Genomic DNA, 24,400 nt, shown 5'->3' with positions numbered 1-24,400 from the left:
CGGTAAACATGGTAACGAGCGTGGTCGTCAGAGCGTTTGACTTAAAGCTAGACGCAGTGTTGACGGAACGTTGATTAGCAGGCGTGATCGCGTTGAGTAATCTACAATTTGGATTCTAGAAAACAACTGCAATTTCTCAAACAGCTGCCATTCCACATTCAAATTTACCAATCATATTGACAAATATTTGCAGCAAGTTGACATCGTTATAAGGCTTATCGAGAATAAATTGAACTCACAGGCGCTATTGTCAATATAATGGAAACCGAAAGCTTTGCTTTGCCTGATGTTGATGACTGCAGGGATGCAAGGTTTTACTTGCATGACACTGAGCCTATTCACACCGGTATGCTTAGTGATCGAGTCCGTTACACAATACAATAATACATACATCATAAGGTCTGTCAATGTACAGCCGTGTCTTTAATATATATATATATTCTAATCAACAGGATACGCTATCTTTGCAATGGAATGCAATTTTAATCCATTCACAAATCAAAGAAATTACTGTTCTATTGTTTGAATTAGATCCTATGTTCATGCATTTTTTTTCCATTTAATGCTCACGGTTCTTAGGAATTTGATGCAAACCCTTCTAAAAAGATTTTTTTAATCAGTGGATATTTTTTAAACCATTCTTTCTTTTGACTGAGAAGTATAAAGCGCTTTCAACCGGGCATTAGCTATCTGCAATATACCAGGCGAACTCTGATGCTGTATTTTTTCTATAACATCGATGTCTTATTTTTATTACGATTAATGCTATATTTTGATTATGTCTCTGTCACAATCGCAGCTTTGCATAATAAGCTTCTGTCATTACATGCACTGTAGCTCAATCACCAACCATAAAGACCGCAACAAAATAATCTTTTCGAAACTGTAGATACTTTCATTCAATTTCAAAAGTCATTTTGCAGTAACATATCTTTTGGTTTTTAATACGCAAATAACATTAGGCAATATTTCATTAGACATATCTTAAAACATGAGAACGAACAATGAGTGGGTAGATAGTCTTTGGTTACCCAGCAAGGAACAAGGATTTATGTACACAGGCAGGAAATACAATACCCAAACAAAGGTTATTAGTTTCCTTATAAGCTGTCAGAAGCAGGCTATTGTCGCCATCATTAAGAGTGGTTTGTCACAGGCGACGGTAACTGCATGCTTTATTGGTTTACTTATTGGTTCGCAATTAATTTCTTTTAAACTTGTATTATAATGTTTGTCTTGATCTGTTAATTGTACCATATAATCTTCTCGATTGCTAATCTTGTTTTGATAGGTAAAATCCTAAAAAATGATTACAATCAATATGCAGCTAGCATGTCTCTAGAAGCATGCATCACTGATACAATACTATAAAAAGGCGTTTTATAAAGAATAACAAAGCTAACATACTGCAGTCTCCCAAAGCACGCGCGCACGTAACAAACTGCAATCACCGGAGACTGTCCTGAAATAACACTGGGCATGAATCTTATTTCATTTCTGATAGGTCAATAATGGAAGTGTATTGGGCTAAGGCTATACACACTCCTTTAAATATAACCAACCAACCAAAATAATTACTTACTTTCTTTTACACATAAATTCTCATGATACTTGTTTATGATTAAATAATGTCCATTTGTTGGATTTGTTCTACCACTGAGCCAATCAGAGTAAGATGTTTGTTTTTGCTAGATATAAAGAGCTTATTTTGACATTCTCATCATTGGTTTAGGTTTAGGGTCATGCATCCTTTTCAGGGGATCTTCTCCGTTTTGATTTCCAGAAATGTATGATTTTGCATTATATCTATAAATATCTATATCATTATATATATAAAAAAATAATGAGTTTAAAATTGTTGTTATCTGTCTATATTTGATGGAGTTCAAATAATCACAATGCAGAAAGACCAATGCTTCAATGTACACATTGATTATATTATTTCCGTGTCCGCGTTGATAAAGTGCGTTGATTTAATTGACTTCTATTCTCGTTAATATGGTAACTTTTTCTTCAGTATACACGACTGGATCTAATACGTCTACCAAACACATGCTATCAGAGATGCCCGTGATTCTTCTTTATTTGTTATGAATTAAATCTGTATAAAATTCTATGTTTTAAAATTTTCGGCGAACCGTCAATAATATACACAACAAACGGCAAAGTTAATAAGCTCTGAGATTTGCAAATATTTACAATTTTCTTAATGGACTGCAGCTGTTTTACTTGATTGTATTTCACCGAAATATCACAAATGTTAAATTTCCCGACAGGTTGAGTGGGGCTTTATCAAGTGTCATTTCACGTTCATGTGAAAGTAATGAGTATGGCTGTACTTGAACCAACGAAAAGCTACATACCAAGATAAAACTATAAAACTACACATAATCTTACCCCATCACATACCATTACATAATGTATAGATAGATATATTATTCATCTCTCTATTTCTCTCACAGACTAACTCCCCGTAGTGTTGATGGACACAATACGGTTAGTAATACAAACATTATGATACGTAAAGTTCGCATCCCCTACTGTATTCACATACTACCGTACATGTTATACACAGTTCTGCTGAGTTAAAACGTGGCTCTGGTGTCATGTTTAGTTGTCTTCAGTGCTTCTTTCAACTATTGTCCATTTTGTGTTTACCACACCATCCATTGTACATTTAGTCCTTTGGAACTGTACATAGCTGGAAGTTTCACTGATCTACAGGTCCATAGACTAATGTACAATGAAAAGTAGATAGATCTAGTTACATAGATAGTAAATGATAAAATCAAATTCAACATAAATTTCATAAAAAATTTCAGGAAAGTTTTTATTTGCTATTTTTTTATTTTATATTTTTTGCAATTCATTGACATCAGCTTAGCATCAATCAGCCATAACACTAAATACGCCCCTTCAATGAAAATACAATTAATTCGGCAGAGCAAGCCCTCATATATCATATTCTTCAGTATAACTCCCTATCAAAGAATCACACAAACCTAATTAATCAATTTAAAAATGAAGCAGTTATATCGACATCTCTTGAAAGCTTCTTATCGATGACTTTGAGTTATCATTGTAGTTTTCGTTCTTATAGGTATATTTTAGTGTCCCACGTGATTGTACATGTAAGCATTACCTGAAACTCTATATTAGTATACAGAGTTAGTATTGGTTTAGAAACAATCAGGTGAGACCTCTTCGAGTTCTATTTCCAGCGAATAACAGTATCTGTAGCAGTGCGCATTTAATGTACGAGTTTCCTTATTTTGCATGACAGTCCACCATCCCAACCTGCCAGATTATCTATCTTATACGAACAAAGTGTTGCACGACAATAAATTATCTAACGTTTACCGAAACTTTTTCGGTAGGGATTTTACTCTCACAGAAAGTATCGCACTTTAATAAGAAGTGTTTTAAGACCTAGAATTAATTAAAGTTGTCATGTATTACAGTTTTTGTTTTAAATGAATGTAACGAAGCAGGAACCGAAGCTTAACAATGATGTATCTGCCATTATAAGACGGGGCTTTTGTTTTGTTTGTTCGTCTCCTCTGACCATATGTCATTAACGAAGGCCTGTGCTATTAATAATTTCTTTCTTATTTGCTGTATCGGTAGGATTTATTTTAACCAATTCCACACTCTATGTCATAAACTCATTCTAATTTAAATGGAAGCATTGCTTTAAAATTGCAAATACTTTGATATTGGGATTCCAGTTTTCCTTAATCAAACAAGGTTTTGGATATTGTATAGTTTGTGTAAGTTTCAAGATAAAATGACAGTCTAGAATACCTCCCAGTAGCCTAACAAGAGGATACACTATTAGACTATTAAGGATAACAATTTAGTTGGTATATTAATGGTTTTTCTTAATGAAATGTACCGAAACACAATTAAACACGCCCTGTGATCGTTTTCATGTTTCTTTAAGGCTTATGTTTTAACCACCTACAGGATCCACTGGGTTCCGTCTGCTTTTTCGGCGAGCCATTGAACAATATTTACTACTTAAATATGGCATTATACCATATTGTATGTAATACAGTAGCTTGCAGTGACAACACATTAAAACCTGAGTTGTCTTTAATTTGTACGGTATATTTATCAGAGAGAATTGGATGACGTTTGCTTATTCCTTGTATAACAAGTGTGTTTTGGACGAATCACTGAACTCTTACGTCTTTGAATAACGCGATCCGAGTATTTTGATGGAACAGATGTACAAATCAGTAGTTTTTGTGTTTTCGTATTTTCTCGATGTTGAGTATACATTTATAGTATGTTCTCTGTTAATATATCGACATTTATTAGTTTCGTTATGTAATTTTCCACATAGCGAAGACTCATCATCTCTGAAATAGGTATCTTAGGGTAGTCATTAAATAGGTATAAAAGCCTAATGTCCATAAAGCAAGTTATACTAGCAAATATTGATACCTTCTTGGTAGTTTTATAGAATAGAATGACTGCATAAAATCAAAACAAGTAATAAAAAGCTGAACTGAAGAAATTCCTAAAGAAGTCCTAGCTGATTATTGAGATATTTTTTGAAACATTTATCATTATGCATTATGTATCAGTTAAATATCTAATTGACGTTTAGATACATATATGATCCAGAGTATATTGTATGAGTTAACTCATAACTCTTTTTATGAAGCAATCTTTAGCAAATCACAATGCAAAAATAAACTTCGAAATCCTTCTTCCAAAATATCCATATGATTTCTAAGCGGCTGCCATTGTGAGGAATGCTTTAAGTTGTGGCATCTCTCTGATACATGTCATTGTTTATACATGTGATATATTTTGCTCCTGTTCAGCGCTCAGCATAAAGGGAGTGGGACGACTGGTTCTTTCGTTGTTAGTATGATGGGTGAAGTTCGTTTTTGCTGTATCACACTATAGATATAAAACATTCCACTATTACAATAAGACACAAAACGAATATACTGCAGCCTTCTCCCAAAACATGTACACACGTAACACACTGTATACAAAGAAGGCCTTAAATCACCACATTGGTGTTGATGGTACATCAATTTAATAAACCAATCATCCAACAAGTCCATGCATAGAACATACTAAAAAAATATAAATCATCACTATCGTAGACCCCTAAATGAAGACATATTTTGAAAAAGGAATAACACCTATCAACATAAAATTAATTGGTTATACTTATCCGATAACCCCATATTTAGAGTTAAGACCATATAAGGACGACCTTCCTTGTATACAATGTGTTGTGTGTGTTGTGGGAGACTTTGGTAAGATAAGACCTTTGTCAATTTCATAGGGCTATTATGCTAATGCATATTGCAAAAGTCACTAAAAGATATAAAACAAATAGATGCGCAGGTATCTGAAAAGGAGAATTGAAGTGTTTCGGAAACGTACGCGTTTTCTGCCTATAAGAGTTCGAGCTTTACATAGATACATAAAACCTACTTCACTTTATGTCACACATCCGAGTGTACTTAGATGAGAGTACACTCCAACGTTTGTGCTATATCATAACATAAACATTTATATTCAACTTAATACTTATGCTTTAATCTTCTCATATGCAGATTAATTTTGATCATGCTATCATATACATCAATCAACTGCGACGTTGTAAAATGTGACGTCTTATTACGTCATGGGCTAATAACATATTCTTAACCAATGGAAAAGCTTGTTACAAACAAATCTAAATCATTTGGCAATAGCCACCATGTAAAACTAGTTTAGGGTCAGGCAACTTATTGTTAATGACTAACTCAGGTACAGCACAGTTTATCAAGAAGTTCATTTTGTAAAATAATAGATCATTTGGAGATGTAAATGTGTTTCTTCCTCCAAAAAAGAAGTGAAGTTATAGGCCTACAATCTGAAGTGTTGTATATATTAACAACAACCCTCTCCATTCTGTAGCACACATTTTCCTAGTGTGCATGCTGGTATCGATTGAAGTTTAATTCTTTTGGTGTGAAAATTGGATTCCTATAAAGTATTTATTCCTAGAAACTACATGCAATTATAGATCTATAATAGAGGAGCAAATGCGGAAAGTGCTTTATAGTTATGTAAAATTCAAAGAGATTGTATAAAGAAAATGCGATTTCTATTAGCCTTTTGTGTTACTCGTTAGCAGTGTTCTCCACATAAGGCCTATAATTTTACCATCGACAATTTGGATGTCATCTTAATGCATTTTTCAAGCTTTTTTTATTTTAATGGTGTACCATATCAATCAATCTTATTCTAGTATCAAAAAATCTGAAATTTGCTGATGTGCCATGTGAAGTGCATATTTCTACGTCACAGATAAGTAAAGATACTCTGTACGTTAAATATATGAAAACTGGTCATTATAAACATCCATTCTGTCTTTCCGATAAAGACATGATCGTATCGCAAGAAAACCCCATCTGTAATTATATAAGTGTATCAATATACCCGAGATTTAATGAAACGAGTCTAAGGTTTTTTTCCACTTTTGTGAGCCTTGGAGATAAAAAAATAAAACCTCGAGACGAATTTCATAAAATTTCATATCAAATGAACACGAATTTAAGATACTGTTTATTACATAACTACAAATACCTACATAACAAAATTTCACGTCAAAATGTACTCCAAACATCCAGCAGAGGCCGCCATTTCATCCCGCCGTCCTCGTAATCCTGACGTCATGTCATTTTCCTGATTTCATTTTATTGTTTCTGTCTGACGTCACAATGAATTTCCGGCCAATGATAATTGCTCCAAGTGATATTACACTAGTGACATACGCAAAAAAAATATTACACGAAATCACTGGGTATGAGGCAGATTATGTGATAAAAGACAATATCAGTGTGATCCAAATGTATCCCAGAAATGAAGGCACGTCATGTGTTTGATGCCTGAAAGTGTACGATAATGATCTACCATGCAAATGTACAAACGTTTGTCAATATCATCATTATCAAATTGAGGTTACATAAGGAAATATTTATCTTCAAAAAGAGTTTATCATTTTTATTTTCGATTCATTCGTTGATTCGTTCATGTTCTCCTTTACTTTAGATCACCCAGCATGCACCAGTGACCAGTTCCGGTGTACCAGCGGACAGTGCATCCCCCAGAAACTACAATGTGATGCGTCGTTTGACTGCTATGACAGATCGGACGAGCTTGGATGTGGTAGGTCATTATTGGTCTCTGAATGAACGTGTCTTTTTGGACTTAATCAGGCTACGTATAAATATCCATAAACTTAAGCTAAAATCGTAAGGAGCATATATCATTGTTATATTATTAAAGAAATGTAATCAAAACCTCTACAAAGTAATATATTGGTTTAAAGTAATGAATATGTTAAAATATGTTACAAATAACTTGAAGTATATTGAATATATGGTAATTTGATGAATAGGGCCAGATAAACATATTCCAAATAAATATTTTATTTCCTTATAAAACATTATATAACACCACATGATGGCTTGTATATGTAATCAATAATACGTGTTTTTCAATATTACAGATTTGTTCTCCTGTCCTGTCACCCACCGCCACTGCCGGAGTGGACAGTGCGTCCCTCGAGGGAGCTGGTGTGACTATTTCCGTGACTGTCCGGACGGCTCCGACGAGGACAGCTGTGGTAAATATGCTAATTGTGGTTTACCAAAGTCTTTTTCTTGTATATCCTTAAACTGGCAAATAATATCATTGACCGATGGGAGGAGTATAGCAGGCCCCGTTTACAAAAGCTAATTAAAAAGTACAACACAGAACGAAATTACTTATTAATAGGTAGGTGACTTGAGTTTCGAGTTTCGTCTCTTCTATTTAGCAATCCATACCAGGATGCTTATGGTCAATTATAAGTATCTATTTAGAGTCCCTGTATAACTTTGTTACAGACAGACCTCAGAGGTGTCGTGGGGACGAGTTCCGCTGTAAGAATGGACAATGTATCAGTAAGGAGATGGTCTGCTACAAGGGTCTTCACTCAGACAAGCGGGGTTGTATGGACGGTTCTAACCTCCACAAGGACCTATGTGGTAAGGAAGCCCATCGTACCTTTTAATATTTTTTTTATTGATTCGTTAAAGATGTTACAAAGGTGACGAATGGTATTTTGTCTCTATCAGGAAACGATTTAGCGTGTTTTTTTATTACAAATGTAGCATTCTTTACACCATTACCATAATTGAAAAATTGCAGCTTCTTGTTTTACTTAAAGGATTAAAAAATCTCAAAACCAATTAATTTCGTCCCTTGCAATTATTTATTATTATGATATTGAATGGGCAATAGACGCCGCTACCCGAATACATAACTACGTTTCCTATTTTGTGCTGGACATGTTATCGGTATTAAATTTGCAATCATAGTTCACTGTGCAGACAGCTAAAACATTTTCGCTGTTGGAGATGTATTCATATTAATATTTTTATATGTATTATTAAAATGTTCCTTAATAAGTGACTTAGATTTTGTTTCAAACAAATGCTGATCATTAATTTATTCCTTCATTGATTAATTCATTCATTCATTCATTCATTCATTCATTCATTCATTCATACATACATTTCCACTCATTCATTTACTTAATGGTAATCTAAAACGGTTTTTGTCAATTTGTCTTTAGCTCGACTGCATTTCTTATTTCCTGTAAGCCATCTGTTGGTGTTAACGTCATTATAAGAATTCGCTATACAGCTATTCTTGTTCTGTTTAGCCATGCGACTCTATCATATAAACACAATTGCATTCAGGAGTGTAATATATTTAAATCACTAATTGAAAGACATTTTTTTCAATTGAGTTCCCCTTTGATGGTACCTAGAAATTTATGATCGTATCGTCGATATGGATGGATGATCTACGGCAAACTATAGATAGATATGTCGATAACATTGTTTGTGGGTTTAATTATGAAACATAAGCTGCCTAATTATCGCATACTAGAGGTTGATTGATTTGTACCGGCAATATGCAAACAGTACGGTATGTTCGCCGAGCCTCAAGGCTACACGCGCATAAGAGCGTGTAATCACACCGAGGTTGCGTTGATTGGTTTACGCCTATGGAAATATGTCAATGTAATGCTCACTAATCACATAATGTAATGGTATGAATTCTGATCTTTTTCGCCTCGTCAACTATAGACAGAAAAAATTAACCACCTAACTAGGTCACGTAAGATTACAAGGCGGGCTTCAGGATGAAAACGCTCATTTAAATGATGAATTACATAGACTTTCCAACAACAGCTACAGTAGGGGTTTGTGGTTTTACTTTACTGACCCAGTTTCATGAACATTCCTTACTTAAGCCAACTTTTTATTTAAAAAATTCTCCCCAGAAAAAAACACAACATTATTTTCGGTAACAATTTAAAAGGAATTAAAAAAATACAGTATATGTGATTGAATATAGGGCGTTAAGGTTAGAGACTTTCCTAAAGTTAAGAAATGTTCATAAAACCGGTCCTCATACTAAATTGAGTCTGAACAATATTGATGGTCAGTGAAAACATAGCATCTTTGAATTAGACTTATGAAAACATTATTATATTTTCATCCGAAAATGATCATAAAATGGAAACTAATGATATCTAGATGACGAAAAAGGATACTACACCCAACTCGACATTGACAAAGAAGCTTAGAGTCGTGTCACAGTTATCGCTAACAAATTACTATGTGTTTGCGTGACATTTAAGAATGACGGCTGGATTATGGTGAGATGGACTGCCGTGTAATGCTAATGGAGAATACGACAGCCTTTCTCTATACAATCTTTATTCATTAAGTGTTCGAGGATAATGCCATGTATATACCAGCAAGGACAAATACAGACTTGCAATCTTAAAGATGTCCATATGCATTGTGGAGACCTTATTCATAGGCACACGTCAACAGTCCATATTGCTGGTGCAGCATTCACACTGGAGTCACAATTTCCGCCATAAGGAACTCGAACAAGACATCGTTATATTCGTTATATTCTATCAAAGGCACAGATATAACAATATAAAAGAAATAGGAAACTAAGTCTAAATGGCATGTTAAGAAGAGTCGGAATAGATGTAAATGTTACAAAATAATGGTGTATTCTGTCGACATGGAAACGGTCGACGGTGTAAGGTTTGCAGCAATGTTTATTGATATTAAACACGTGTTTGCCCTGATTCAAACGAACATCGATTTAGATTACTGATCGAGTTGATATTAGTTTTAACAACGCAAGATCATAAAAGGAAATCGAGGATTACAAATTAACGACCATGAAGTTACTCAATTCTAACATATTCTGTGTAGGCGTTGGTTTTGATTATCTCCTATAACAAACTTAAATGACTTTAAGCCCCGAAGATACTTGATAGACGATACCATGCATTGAAAAGTTTATTCCCGTCACACAGCCCATGTGACCGTAGAATGTAATTCTTTTTGATCATGTCAAGATCCAGATATAGACCTAAACATCAATTCCAAGTTATCAAATCGTTGTTAAATGAGGTCACAGTGAACTACTTCCTTAATTGTTCATCAATTTCCTTATCTAAAATTCACACTCCCATGATTTAAAGGCAAAGCTGCAAAACGATTAATTATTCTCTTTTGTTGAATTTATTAATAGAAACAATGAAAGCTCTAGTTTGACCTTTAGACCTCTGACATTGCCATAAGAAAAAAAATCGTATGTCTGAATACCATGCAATATGCACCTGTAAAACAGTATCATATGTTTGCAATTTTAAAGTTGTTGCAAATATTACAGAGGTAAAAAAATGTGACGGGTGATGTTTCTATGTTAAGAAATCATGTTTTGTAGATAATCATACATGCGGAATCAACCAATTTAAGTGCTACCGGTCATACTGTATAGATAAGGAACAACGATGTAACGAGATAATCGAATGTAAGGACTCATTCGTCGACGAGGACGGCTGTCGTAAGTAAAAACAAAAAATATATATATGTTTCTAAACATTTTATTTAAAATATTTAAATATCAAATATGTAAGATCATTTAGTTACATATGTACGTTTAATATATTCATAATTATTATTATAATTTTTTTATTTATACTTATAGTTATTTTTATGATCATGAAATCATAGATATAAGCTGAACTGATTAACATATATTGGTGTATTTCAGCAATAATTTTCCTCGGGCTACAACATTAAAGAAAAGACCAGAAATCGTTGTTGATAGTTATAACTTTCAGAACTGATAATCGAATGGTTATAAAGATTAACAGTTACCATGTATAACGTTGATTACAGCCTATCGATGTCCGTACAACAGGGAGGAGTGTGAACGTGTATAATATTGATTACAGCCTATCGATGTCCGTACTAGACGGAGGAGTGTAAACATGTATGATATTGATTACAGCCTATCGATGTCCGTACAAGACGGAGGAGTGTAAACATGTATAATATTGATTACAGCCTATCGATGTCCGTACAAGACGGAGGAGTGTAAACATGTATAATATTGATTACAGCCTATCGATGTCCGTACAAGACGGAGGAGTGTAAACATGTATAATATTGATTACAGCCTATCGATGTCCGTACAACAGGGAGGAGTGTAAACATGTATGCTATTGATTACAGCCTATCGATGTCCGTACAACAGGGAGGAGTGTAAACATGTATGATATTGATTACAGTCTATCGATGTCCGTACAAGACGGAGGAGTGTAAACATGTATAATATTGATTACAGCCTATCGATGTCCGTACAAGACGGAGCAGTGTAAACATGTATAATATTGATTACAGCCTATCGATGTCCGTACAAGAGGGAGAGTGTAAACATGTATAATATTGATTGCAGCCTATCGATGTCCGTATAAGACGGAGGAGTGTATGTGTGAAGGAGACGAGATTGACTGTAGTAACATGGAGCTACGTCTACTCCCAGCTGGACTGGTGTACGAAAAGGCACTCCGTCAGTTGTACGTACAACCTTTTACGGTTGAGTTTTAATTCATCCACCATTGGTAAGATGGGGGATAGGATTAGCTATAGCAAATGTATTGATAACGCTTCATTTTTGTTGGCGTACAAGGTCATTACTGGATTCAATCATGAACATAATCTGGTTTTAAATTTGATTAGAAGAGAAATAATCAAAGACATATGCCAGCACCTGTTATTTATATATTCCATATGGAAAAATAACTCGTGAAGGAATACTTCATATATTTCATCCGGCAGTATGGGTTATACGAGATTTAAAATGAGGTTTCAATGGGGCTAGTTTACTTATCATGTGATAACCAATAACGTTTGTGCGGAACTATTGGTCATATTGGTGACGGAATTACGTCAATAAATGATACTAACGTCATTTCAACAAAAAGATTACAATTAGTTACGTTCCATCATCACCGGAGATACTAGTCCCGCACAAACTTTATCGGGTACCACGTGGTATATGAATTAGTCCCATTTGAGGAAAGATTCACCGTTATACCTGTAACGCTATATAAGATAAACAGATAACAGACGTAAAATAAACTGTTATGACAATGTTTATTGCTTTTTTAATCTCATATATTATAATATAAATATCTTTATTCTCTTTCGCTTTGTAGCAATCTTAGAGGAAACTTCTTCAACGAGACTTTAAACAACACAACCTTCAAAGCTTATAGCAGTTTAACACACATGTGAGTTATGAAAACCTGTCTGACAAATAATTGGATAGCTTTGTCGTTAGCGTATTGGTATTTATTGAAACGTGAAAATCCCATATTGTACATACTACTGCATAGAAACATTGAAAACAACAGCTGCTTGCTCAACAGAAAGTGCATTTATGTAATAATGTAGATATATATTATGAGTGCTCAGTTGCATGTGCCAAATTTACCAGTAATGTTTATTAGGCGTGTATTTTTTTCTTCAAAGCATCCTGTCGGGAAAATCCTTCGCAATTTTTTGACACATATTTCGATTGTTATGTTTAGTATTCCATATAGTTTGAGACCGGTAGCATTTAATCAAATCCGATACAGTTGTAGCGATATCTATAATAGTTCTATCAATATGTATTAGTTACTCTTACCATTGTTGTTTTGTGTAATGTTCGGACATATACATACATTATTATACTTGTTATTCCACGCTGTCTGTGACAGCTGACGTATAATTCTATATCGTTGTAGCGATCTCAGTAACAATTCTATCAGTAAGCTGCCCACAGGCTGTTTCCTCCATCTCTTCCGACTTAGTATTCTGTAAGTGACACACTTTTCTCTTTGTTCTAGAAGGAAATGTCTATTATGACCTCACGCAAATTTCATAATCTCGTGACATCCAATGTGAAATGAATTTCTATGAACAAATAGTGTTTTCTTCTTTGTAGATGGTTTAGGTTTGATTGATGTCTATGAATCGGAAAACAACTAAACAAATTGTATTGGGAAACATAATTGTATTTATTTAAGATAAATCTAAAGTATGTCAACACTTACTTTGCTATTCTAAAACGAAACCACAAGTTGTTCAAAGCAAATGCAACCTTATTATCCATGCATTAATTTTGATATTGTTTTTTTAACAGTAATTTGGCTAGAAACAAAATACGTCTGATTCGGAATGGTACCTTTCTTGGTCTGACAAGTCTAACAAGCTTGTAAGTATTGGTTGCTTTCAAAGACCACAAGCAGATATATTTAAGTCATTAATGTCCTCAACAAGAATTCATTCTAACAGTGAACCTTATATGTATGTACATTAGATCATTTCATTAAGAAACTGCAAATGGTTAACTAATGGTTATTGTTGATAACTGTGACTTAACTTTTAAAACATTACTTTTATCTGTATTCAAAGTCCTTACGTTATTTTGAAGATTCTGGAGTGCTTAAGTGAACAGACACGGACAAGCTCTGTACACAAATCAGTTTAATGTCTTGTGTATATGTTGATACAACCTGGATCAGTATCAAGCCGTTATTTGTAACAATGGGTAATACTAGCCGCAATGTACTTCTCGGCTAGAGAGAATCTCTCTTTAACACGATCGGTTGTATAACAATTGTAACAATCCACATTAAATACCTCTAATGGTTTACAATATAGAAATATCTATATATATATATATATTAAATTTTGACATTAAAGAGTTACTTCCCCTTTTGTTTTTGCTTGTTTGAATATTTGTATTAATGTGTACTGTATATATATTATGATATTTGTCTATACTTCTTTCCACTTTACACCTTAAGGAGAAGACCTAGATAGGCCTTGCCTGTTGTCTTATCCTCTTGATTGTAAAAAATATGTCGATAAAATTTGTTGAAATTAAAATTGAACACGATCGGTTGAGTGTAAGTCAAAGGTCCGGAGTACGATCTCTATGCGGAATTAATATAAGAACAAGGAATGATTGTTGTCTTTATGTATGACATGTCAAACCAGTATTCGGGAAGAGTAGTTGTATGATTGATATAATTTGTTTAACTAAATAGTGAAATTAATGAATTAATTGTGTATCCAAACATGTCTGTTGAACAGGTACCTCCAGGAAAATGTAATTGAAGAGCTGCAGCCGTATGCCTTTTCTGGACTCTCACACCTTCAAACTCTGTACGTATGAGCGTGTACACATTTGTCTATACATGTACCCGTGTGTAATATATCATTGTTTTTATTTGATTAATAAACGTCCTATTAACGGCCACGGTCATTTAAGAACGTCCTCCCGTGTATGTGGTGATTTGCCTGTGTATAGCGCGAGTTGCCTGTTCTGGGAGACTGCGATATATTCATAATGTGTCATTTTGTATAGTCGAACTCTCGCCCTTTTTGTAGTAAAATATCAGTCAAGCATGCCATCAAAGACACCAAGTAATACACCTCAACTGGTCACATTATATTGACAGCAAACCAATCGTCTCACTCCTTAATGCCGAGCGCTAAGCAGGTGTAATAAGAACCTTTTTTTATTATAGACTTTGGTGTTTCTCGGCCCGGGTATATAACCCTGAGTCCACCTAACTGGCACGAGTGCTGTGTGAAAATACAGTCATGAATTTTGTTTTCTGTTGATTTCGTTACATATTTTACATTCTATAATTAGAGGGCTAAGTTCATTCTGGATATCTTTTCCCATGGGCATTTACTGTTCCTACCAAAAGAGTGCATTATATCAACTGCTATGGTGACAATGAAATATACATACGTGTATATAAGATTAATCCATTAACAGATTTTAAGGCATATAGATGTATGAAATGACGCATATTTTATATTCTATATTTAAGTAAATAGGAATGTACTTTTTGTTAATTAAATTTCGCTTTCATTGTAAGTATTGAGATATTTATTTCGGTGCGCCTTCTGATTTTAATTATTATTGATATTTCTTTAAATTTAAACTGATTTGAACCCTTTGTATTTTAGGGATCTGAGTTACCAAAGACTTGAGAGGATTCACCAGAGAGCCTTTGTGGGTCTTCACAAGCTGTACACACTGTAAGTAAACAGCCCATCACAGACGTTACAGCTTTTTCAATATAGATATAATGCTTGGCCACTGTCATATAAACCAGATTCTGATTTAACTACCCAGTGAGCCTGATTAACGGTGAATGCATCTGTCACAATAAATGCACCGAATGTAAATCCTGATAAGAATTTATCTTATTTGGAACCGTTTTAGGTTCATTTCACGATTTCCATTATTGCATTCAATTTATTCGGTGCATAAAGCGGAGAAAATTGATAAAGATTAGGTTTGTCACGTGGATATTGTACTTATTTCAGGAACCTGGTTGGTAATCGTCTTGTCATCATTGAAGATGGCGCTCTGAGCGGTCTCCCGAACCTTCTCAGTCTGTAAGTGTTCTCTTTTCCAGGTCCTGCAAATCTTATAGACATGCATTTTAGTGATATATGCAATTCTAGCATTGAACATTCCTCGTAAAACATTAAAGCATTCATTTAAGTTTACTCATCTGACCGATAGACAATCGCTACAACAAACATGTACCGAGGAAGTGTTCCAGTATGTGCATTTGAATCTGGTTATTTCTATGAAGGCCATTTCCCGCTATCGAGATGGCAGACTGAAACAGACCGTGATGCCGTTATATAAATCGTTCAAGTTATTCATTCCCAAACGCTGTTGCTGGTTTAGGTAATATTTCGCCAACCGTGACTCCATTCTGGACGAATAGTGGTAATTGAAATTGTAAATAGCTATTAGAATATACTAATCAAAACACCGTTGTTTCGTTTTAAAACAACATAATAACTTGCTTTCGTTATTCTGGACATTCAAACTAAATGTTATTTCTGCTATAGTTCACAATGTTGTGTGGATAACTTAAACTACCAAATGCACAACGTGATAAATGGAAACCTTGATGAAATTAATAATTCAGAAGATAAATATACACATTTACCACAAAATATCCCTTTACATTAATGACAAAATAGCATACTAATTTAAGTTTATACCCGATACGTTATATCCTTGGTATACAAATAACGTATATCTCCAAATGTCTTTTAACAGATATTGAATGGAAATTGTTTATTTTACATTGATTGTAAATTAAGTTAAATAACATGTACAGTCACTTTAAAAGATCTAGGTGTAATAGCGCGAGGAGTCTTAGACTGTAGAGAAAACCCATTTATTTTTAATAATCAGACTCGTGGCCTTTTCACGTTCGGGTATTAATATATAATTCGTCTAAACCCATTAGTTATCCGATAGGCAGTAAGTTGTCTGTGTTTTATAAGTTTTGGATATGTTACATTCTTCATCAAGCCGAAATACAAGGTGATATTTCATTTGATCTCGATATGCTCATCAATTGCCTTGATGTACATATAGATGTATTTCTGTTTCTAGCGATATGCGGGAGAATCATTTGGAAATTATAGAAGAAAATGTGTTCCATGGCTTACTTAGGTTGCGTACATCGTAAGTATTGTAGGAAGGAAAGGTGTTAATGAGCTGATATAGCAACCAATATTATCTAAAATTCGGGTGTAGTTACATATAAATGTGAAACTAAAATTGATTAAATTACGAAAACATTATATTATGTGCATTGTATCATGTTGGCAACTGTTCAAAATCTTACGATTTTATAATAATCAACCTAAACAGTGGTAAGTAAATTTATTAAAATCTTTTTTTTAAACACGACATGGACATTTTCCTGCACGTTGTTAACCAAACCTTGGATTTTTTTTCTTTGTTAAGGCATTTTGATGAGTTCCATTTCTGTTGCGTGGCTAAATTTGTGGAGAGCTGTTTGCCCGAGCCAGATGAGTTTTCCTCGTGTGAAGATCTCATGTCTAACTACTTCCTTAGGATAAGTATCTGGATTCTTGGGACCATCGCTTTCCTCGGAAACGGCTTAGTGTTTTTCTGGAGAGTGCGTGACTTCAGAGTAGGAAAGGTAACAATGGATATAATCGATTACATAATCAAACGCAGGAAACGAATTGAGAAATTCCCTTACAGTGCGCACACTATTCTATTGAAATATACTAAAGACATAATTAACGTTGATCAATAAATGCACACCATGAACATAAAATGAAAAAATATTGTAATTTTTTTTTTATCACTAATCAAGTTATATGTTCATTCTGTTAGGACATACCATGAACCTTTATTTCCTGGTTTTCAGGTTCATTCCTTTTTGATCAGTAACCTGGCTCTTGGAGACTTCTTCATGGGCGTATACCTGTTAATCATCGCTGTAGTAGATACATATTACCGTGGGATATACTCTATATACGACAAGTCATGGCGACAAAGTGATCTGTGTATGTTTGCCGGATTTATCTCTACATTTTCCAGTGAGCTTTCAGTCTTCACACTAACCGTTATTACTTTAGATCGTCTAATCTGCATCCTGTTTCCGCTTAAAATGAAACGTCTGGGTCTACGAGAAGCTTTGATTGTGATGCCGTGTATATGGTTGCTAGTCCTTGTGTTGTCCGCAGCGCCTTTAATGGGCTTGGATTACTTTTCAAACTTTTACGGACGCTCAGCCGTGTGTCTGGCGCTACATATCACTCCAGAAAAACCCAGAGGATGGGAATATTCCGTTTTTGTTTTTCTTGTTTTAAATTTTATATCTTTCCTTGTTATATTCATATCGTATCTATGGATGTTTATGGTAGCTAAGAAAACTACTACCGCTGTTAGAAAGTCCAAAGCAAAATCCGACCATTCCATGGCAAAGAGGATGACTTTGATAGTGATGTCAGATTTCTGCTGTTGGGTACCTATCATACTTCTGGGATTCGCATCCTTAGCAGACGCACGAGTTCCACCTCAGGTGAGTACCGGCCAGTTGATGAAGGTTTTAGAAAATGCTATTAAAATTTGATTAGGTTTTTCATTTGATTAATGGATTGTTCAGCATAATAATAAAAATATTTTGGAAAATGTATAACATTCAAGGCGTACTCTAACGGACACATACAACCAAATACATTGTACATTGTATTAAGACTAAAATCAAAACGTCACATCCTACGCATTTTAATGCGCGCATTTGAAGGACCCAAACTGGCAAGAAATTTCTAAAGGAAACCTTTGTAAGCACCTGTATTGTACGTAAGAATGCGGAGTAAAACCTGTATAAACATATATCCAAAGGCAATTTTTCAAAACAATAGAAAGGTAAATTGTTTTGGCTAGACAAAGTAATTCAAAATGTAGGATTTTATACAAGTACAGATTCATACAATTTCCATTGATCCTAACCTCTGTTTTAGGTATACGCATGGATCGCTGTATTTGTCCTGCCGTTAAACTCTGCTATCAACCCAGTCTTGTACACAATATCTACAGCACCTTTCATGAGAAACTTCCGGAAAAGGGCGTCAAGATTTCGGAAATCTTTCACAACAGGCTCTTTTCGGTCGTCTGAGACGAAACATTCATTTATAGGTAAATGCTCACGAACAAATAACTGCTTTACTATGCAAAGATGGACTTACGTTCCAAGGGAGTGTGATAAAATGGAATGCTTCTACAGGTGACTTGCATGGAAATATTTCTATCAGAGGTAATTCTTGTGTTGTTAGCCTTCCTATCCCGCCTCGGACCCAGGTTTCAATCTCTTTGTCATGCCGTGGCCCATGGTAGTAGACGCTCTTACATATCTCAGACTTAGACGATATTCCTAATCACGTCTTGAGCTACCTTTTAGATACACTAATTCGGCGCGGACGAAGTCTGTAGTCCCTTTACACTCTGTTAGTAGACATATGTACTCTCACTACTTTTACTGGACTGGTAGATCTTTTTCGTCTTTGACTCGACAGTATCTTGCAATGAAATACATATTTCTTTGTCTTTCTGCCAAGCCATAAACAGAGTGTATGCCCTTTTATTGTGCTGTCATTCTCTGTCGACCTAACGATTCGACTGACTATTCTCTGTCATACATTTATATTCGACGAGATTCGACGTCCTTTCATCCCTCATACGTTATTCAATATTTATGTCGGATCAGGTTTTGAGCTATCTGTCTAATTTCCGGACACGTACTTTACCGTAATGTTACTTATTTGTTTTGCAATTGTTGTTAGTCATATTGTCATCCCGTACACATTCCTATATCACCCCTCTGCCCACGTAGTGTTTGAATGGTACTTTTAATACAGATGGAGTTATGGTTACGTACTGCAATGACAATGATCCGTTTATTAAACCGATAATTTTGGTCTATTACTGAAACTATTTGATTGATATCAACTTTATCTAAAAATTATATTTATTTTAATTTTGGAGATATGTATCGATTGATACAGCTTCTGTCTCGTAACATTTTCAATAATCGGGGCTAAAACTATTGGTTATTACGAAACATATTTTACACAACATAAATACCACTGTACTGTGGATAACAAGCCTAAACTATATATGGGAAGACGATACATTTGTAAATAGTAATATTGTAGAAATATAAATATCGTTTGTTAATTTTCTACTATGCAGAGTTTCCCTGGAAATGGCCAAATCATAAATACCCGACCTTGTCTATCCGCCTACCTTGTTATCTCAGTCCTTCAAGTCTCCTCTGAATAATATCGCTGCCATCATTACCAAAGACGCATTACTTGTCTAGCAACAATAGGAACAAATGTATTGTTCATCCGTGGTATTACTCTCTTAGCTCTGTGCCAAGGTCAAAAGGCATTGATCCTAAAAGCAAGTATTAGCGTATACCAGGGGGATATTTAGAAGACATATTTGGAAATCTTGTAGACAAATTAGGGTCTTGATTTGAAAATGAAATCACATGTCTGCGCCGAACAATTGACATCAAATCCGCTCCATTATACTAAACTCGGACGTTTAAAAGATTCCGTATGAGGTTTTTTTACCTTAACGAATATCACGATAATCACAACTGTGAAGGGAATTTCCAGTGTGTCATACATATATAAAGGTGTAGAAAAGTAATCATTATGATTTGAAATACTTCTTTATTGTTTTGCTTTTAAAACATGTGGAAAATGTATTATAACACACCGGATATTGGCCGACTTACATTTGTACCGTATGTTAAAGGACTTTTGAGACCGAGGTATGACCATTCACCGGCCATAACAATAGGGTTAGACCTGATGCATGACCTAATTGTTATTTCTGTAGAAACCAATTATACCTGTGTTTCGCTTCATCTTTCATCTTCTTCTTCTTCAATGTGTATTTGCTTGTTTTCATTATCCTTTAGTTCACTGCATGTGTGATTGTACAACCCAACATTTGTTTGATTATTTCTTGAAAATGAAAACTACCTCATATATTATTTCCATTAAAGTCTTGTATCTTTAAAACAAATAAATCAATGGTATGCCGAAATTTGTATGATATTGGAGAAAACTTACACTTTTTTCATTTATTCATTAGAAAAAAACCACTTAACTTCTTTCAGTTTTACGATGACTGTTCCTGGGTGGCTATAACGACAGCAATAATAACCGCTCGTATATATAGGATGCATATGATATTACTGAAATCATCAAAACGAAAAATTAATCGTTCCATGAATTACCCTAAAGGAGATATTTATGTTTATTTTTTATTTTTTTTTTTATTTTATTATTACTTCTTTATCATTTCAAATAGTTAAGCAATGTTTTCATTCAAAGTGAACGAAAATTTTTATAAAAAATCTAAACAGTATTTAAATGATTTGTAAAACGTAGCTCCAGATATTACGTCAAAGTTCAACTTTAATAACTGATTCTCCAATATTTTTGTAGAACTAGTGTGTTGACATTTGCGTAAAACGTAAATACATTCGCTTAATTTACATCATCGAGTTGTTTTTAGACCACCTCAATGATCAATGAGAGTTGTGGTACATTTGTACATGTAGAACTGCTGACCTCAGGATCATGAAACAATCCAAAACTGCCTTAAGTTTAGACTTAGCCAATCATAGATGACGTTACAAAAAGTCACGTCATTTCTGATTGGCTAAGTCTAAACTTAAGTCTAAGATTGTTTTATGAGCCGATGATGTGTTTAGATGGCGAAAAGTTGACATTCAATTACAGTCAAACACCTTTATAAAGTACACTAAAATGTCCTTTATAGACAGGTGTACTTCATATAAAGGGCATTTATTATATAGGATATAGCAACAAATTGGGGTTGATGCGTGTCCATTATAGACAGATACCCTTTATAACAGGTTTGACAGTACGTACAATATTTCCGGCGTGTTGTAGCCAACTCTAATGATGTTATCTCTGTTTCAGATGACAGATTCTCCAATAATACATGGGGACGAAATTCCATGTATAGGCAGATGGAGTTGACGAGATTACGGGGCCTAAAGAAATCCTACACGTTAAACACGAACCATAGCGCATGCGTGCACGAGAAGTCAGCCTCGTCCACGAGAATGTAATCAGTCCGTTTGGCAGCTACAAGGTGTACAGAACGTATTGTGCTATTGTTGATGATATTCAGGTGTTCAGAGTCCAAAGTATTTTATCCATTTTGTCTGGTGCGATGTAAGTTTATTGTGGAGTTCGCTTTTGCAGAGTGAAGCCAGGAGCTGTAGTGTTTGTTCCGTGCCATAGATAAGCATATGTATACCTGTCATTTATTGTTGACGTATATTGTCAAACAAAACAAAAGCCATATCAATGTTGCTGTATATGTTTGATGAATACACACTGGACACAAATATTTGTTTGTTTACATCATGAAATGCCCATCACTTAACCACAGCTACCCCGTTAAATATACATGTAGGATACAGTATGCACTTTATGGATAAAATACTTCTACGTGTAGTCGGGACGTAAAAGCCCTCATTACACACGCTATTATATACCTGTAATTATTTTAATAACATTGAAAACCTATCTTTAAAATGCTATGTTGATTGAGTTTGTCTGTGGTTGAAATAAAAACAAATATCTTATAAATCACCTTTATGAACTTAAAACATTCCGGAACTTCTGAACATCTCTTTGTTTTCTATGACGTTCGGGTTAATTCAACATTTGATACAATATAACAATGCGTTGTGATGTTGCTGTTTAAAAAAATGTTGATTTCCTTTCAATTTTAAGTCATAACAAAAACATTTTACAATGCATAACTATGCTGCAATATAACCCGAGACAGTCTAAAATATGTTTCCTTGTCAATAAAACTTATGAATCAAATATTATGGATACTTCTGCTATAAACTGTAATGTATTTAACATGTATGTAACTAACTTTAAACTTATTTTGTAATAAAGAATGCCATAAACCTCGTTACTGATCTTTTACTTATTTCATCGATATCTACGACATTGGGGAGGCTCTCTGTGTAGCCCCTGCAACCACATCAACTTATTTGATTTTGCATTGAAAGTGTCTGAATTGTTACCGTACTGGACCTCTATTTAATGTTTATTTCTGTATGGTTTACAACTTATTGCTTTCATACTTCTTCATGTGATAAAATCCGGCAGTTACGCGTATCTATATTAGGTCAATTAGGTCCCTAAATAATTCTTATTAGCACTACTACCATGACCCAAGTGTGGCTCGTACACCACACTTTCAAATGGATGGAGTTTCGGAAGTAATTTAGAACAGCACACTGTAAAAGTGCACTAGAAATCTGCGCAATGATGTTACAACATGAAAAGAGCAAGAGTTCCACTATACAAGAAGACATAACACGAATATACCGCAGTCTCCCAAAACACGCACTGCATATACTTCATACACGCTACACATCGCATGCATGGAAGACCGTCCTTACATGACCATGACTGTACAAACAAACAAACAACATTGATGTTGTAGATACCATGGGATCATGTTTACGCCATAGACTTACTCATTACACCGGATTTCAAAAACAACTTTTAAAAACATAAGACAGGACAATGAATCTGATCAAAATCGCAAATTTGGCGCAAAATAGATCAAATGTCAGTATCAAGCATGTAACGTAAGAAAATAAACATATTCAGATATTTTATATTCAACCTAAAAAGGAAAGAAAGAATAAAAAAACACAACATAACATTTTCTATTTAGCCTACAACCACGAGTAAAATATGTATCCATCTTGTGCGGTGCTAATTTTTCGCCATTTGTCACATTTGTACTCTTAGTAGAATACACGGTCTACTTAATCCTAAACCATGTAATATGTATGAAAATTTGGTTGTGAGATATTTACATAATTTGTGAAGCATTTCGTGTTATCCTGAAAAAAATGTTGAGTAAAAAACAATGTTACATACATGTACTTGGATTCGATAAGATAAATCAGTCAGCTGTAAATTAATATTACGCAGTATATCATTAAATGATACGTGAGTTATGTGAATATCACTGATAATATCTGTTCAATATCAATTATCATCGATTAAACAATCATGCAACAAAAATATCCTCTGATAAAATCCTTGTGTGTGTTACATATGTACGATATTAGATTACTATAAAGTATATCTCTACCACAGGAACTTATAAAATCATTTTTGGGGGATCGGTCATTCTCGATAATCCAGTGGTTCCCATTACCTGCGATCTCTACACCCCCGGACTATCTCATAGTAAAACTGAAGACAGGTACTTAAGCCCTTTGATGTACATCAAAAGAGCCGTATAACAGTACACTGTGGTGACTATGTGGCTTTAAATTCGGATGTCACTCTCTCTGTTGTCTTCAGAATTTTTCCTCTGGGATGCCTTCAGTTTTACTATGAGATAGCCCAGGAATGTAGAGATTATACATGTAAGTGATGGGACCCCCAGAGTATCGAGGATGGGGATCGGTGTGCTCTAAATACTATAATACAAAGGACAAGGGAACTAACGGAGAGCTTCAAAGAAATAACCTGCCCATGAAAGTCATTGTACA

At 34.5% G+C, this 24,400-nt stretch overlaps 1 protein-coding gene across 1 annotated transcript in view; it reads left to right on the top strand.

The window, feature by feature from the left end:
* Positions 1–23,052, top strand: part of LOC138333394 (G-protein coupled receptor GRL101-like) — a 92,914-nt gene extending 69,862 nt beyond the window's left edge. The window contains exons 10-25 of the mRNA XM_069281741.1: positions 7,069–7,185; positions 7,529–7,645; positions 7,908–8,048; positions 10,831–10,950; positions 11,848–11,968; positions 12,611–12,685; positions 13,184–13,255; positions 13,582–13,653; positions 14,538–14,609; positions 15,426–15,497; positions 15,789–15,860; positions 16,885–16,956; positions 17,242–17,440; positions 17,675–18,331; positions 18,774–18,948; positions 21,777–23,052. Of these exons, the coding sequence (XP_069137842.1) occupies positions 7,069–7,185; positions 7,529–7,645; positions 7,908–8,048; positions 10,831–10,950; positions 11,848–11,968; positions 12,611–12,685; positions 13,184–13,255; positions 13,582–13,653; positions 14,538–14,609; positions 15,426–15,497; positions 15,789–15,860; positions 16,885–16,956; positions 17,242–17,440; positions 17,675–18,331; positions 18,774–18,948; positions 21,777–21,928 (2,306 nt within the window). The 3' untranslated portion in view covers positions 21,929–23,052. The remainder of the gene's footprint in view (positions 1–7,068; positions 7,186–7,528; positions 7,646–7,907; positions 8,049–10,830; positions 10,951–11,847; positions 11,969–12,610; positions 12,686–13,183; positions 13,256–13,581; positions 13,654–14,537; positions 14,610–15,425; positions 15,498–15,788; positions 15,861–16,884; positions 16,957–17,241; positions 17,441–17,674; positions 18,332–18,773; positions 18,949–21,776) is intronic.
* Positions 23,053–24,400: the final 1,348 nt, after the last annotated feature.

This window comes from Argopecten irradians, chromosome 10 (assembly GCF_041381155.1).
Source record: "Argopecten irradians isolate NY chromosome 10, Ai_NY, whole genome shotgun sequence".
Classification (NCBI taxonomy): domain Eukaryota; kingdom Metazoa; phylum Mollusca; class Bivalvia; order Pectinida; family Pectinidae; genus Argopecten; species Argopecten irradians.
This window is presented reverse-complemented; position numbering and strand designations above follow the sequence as displayed.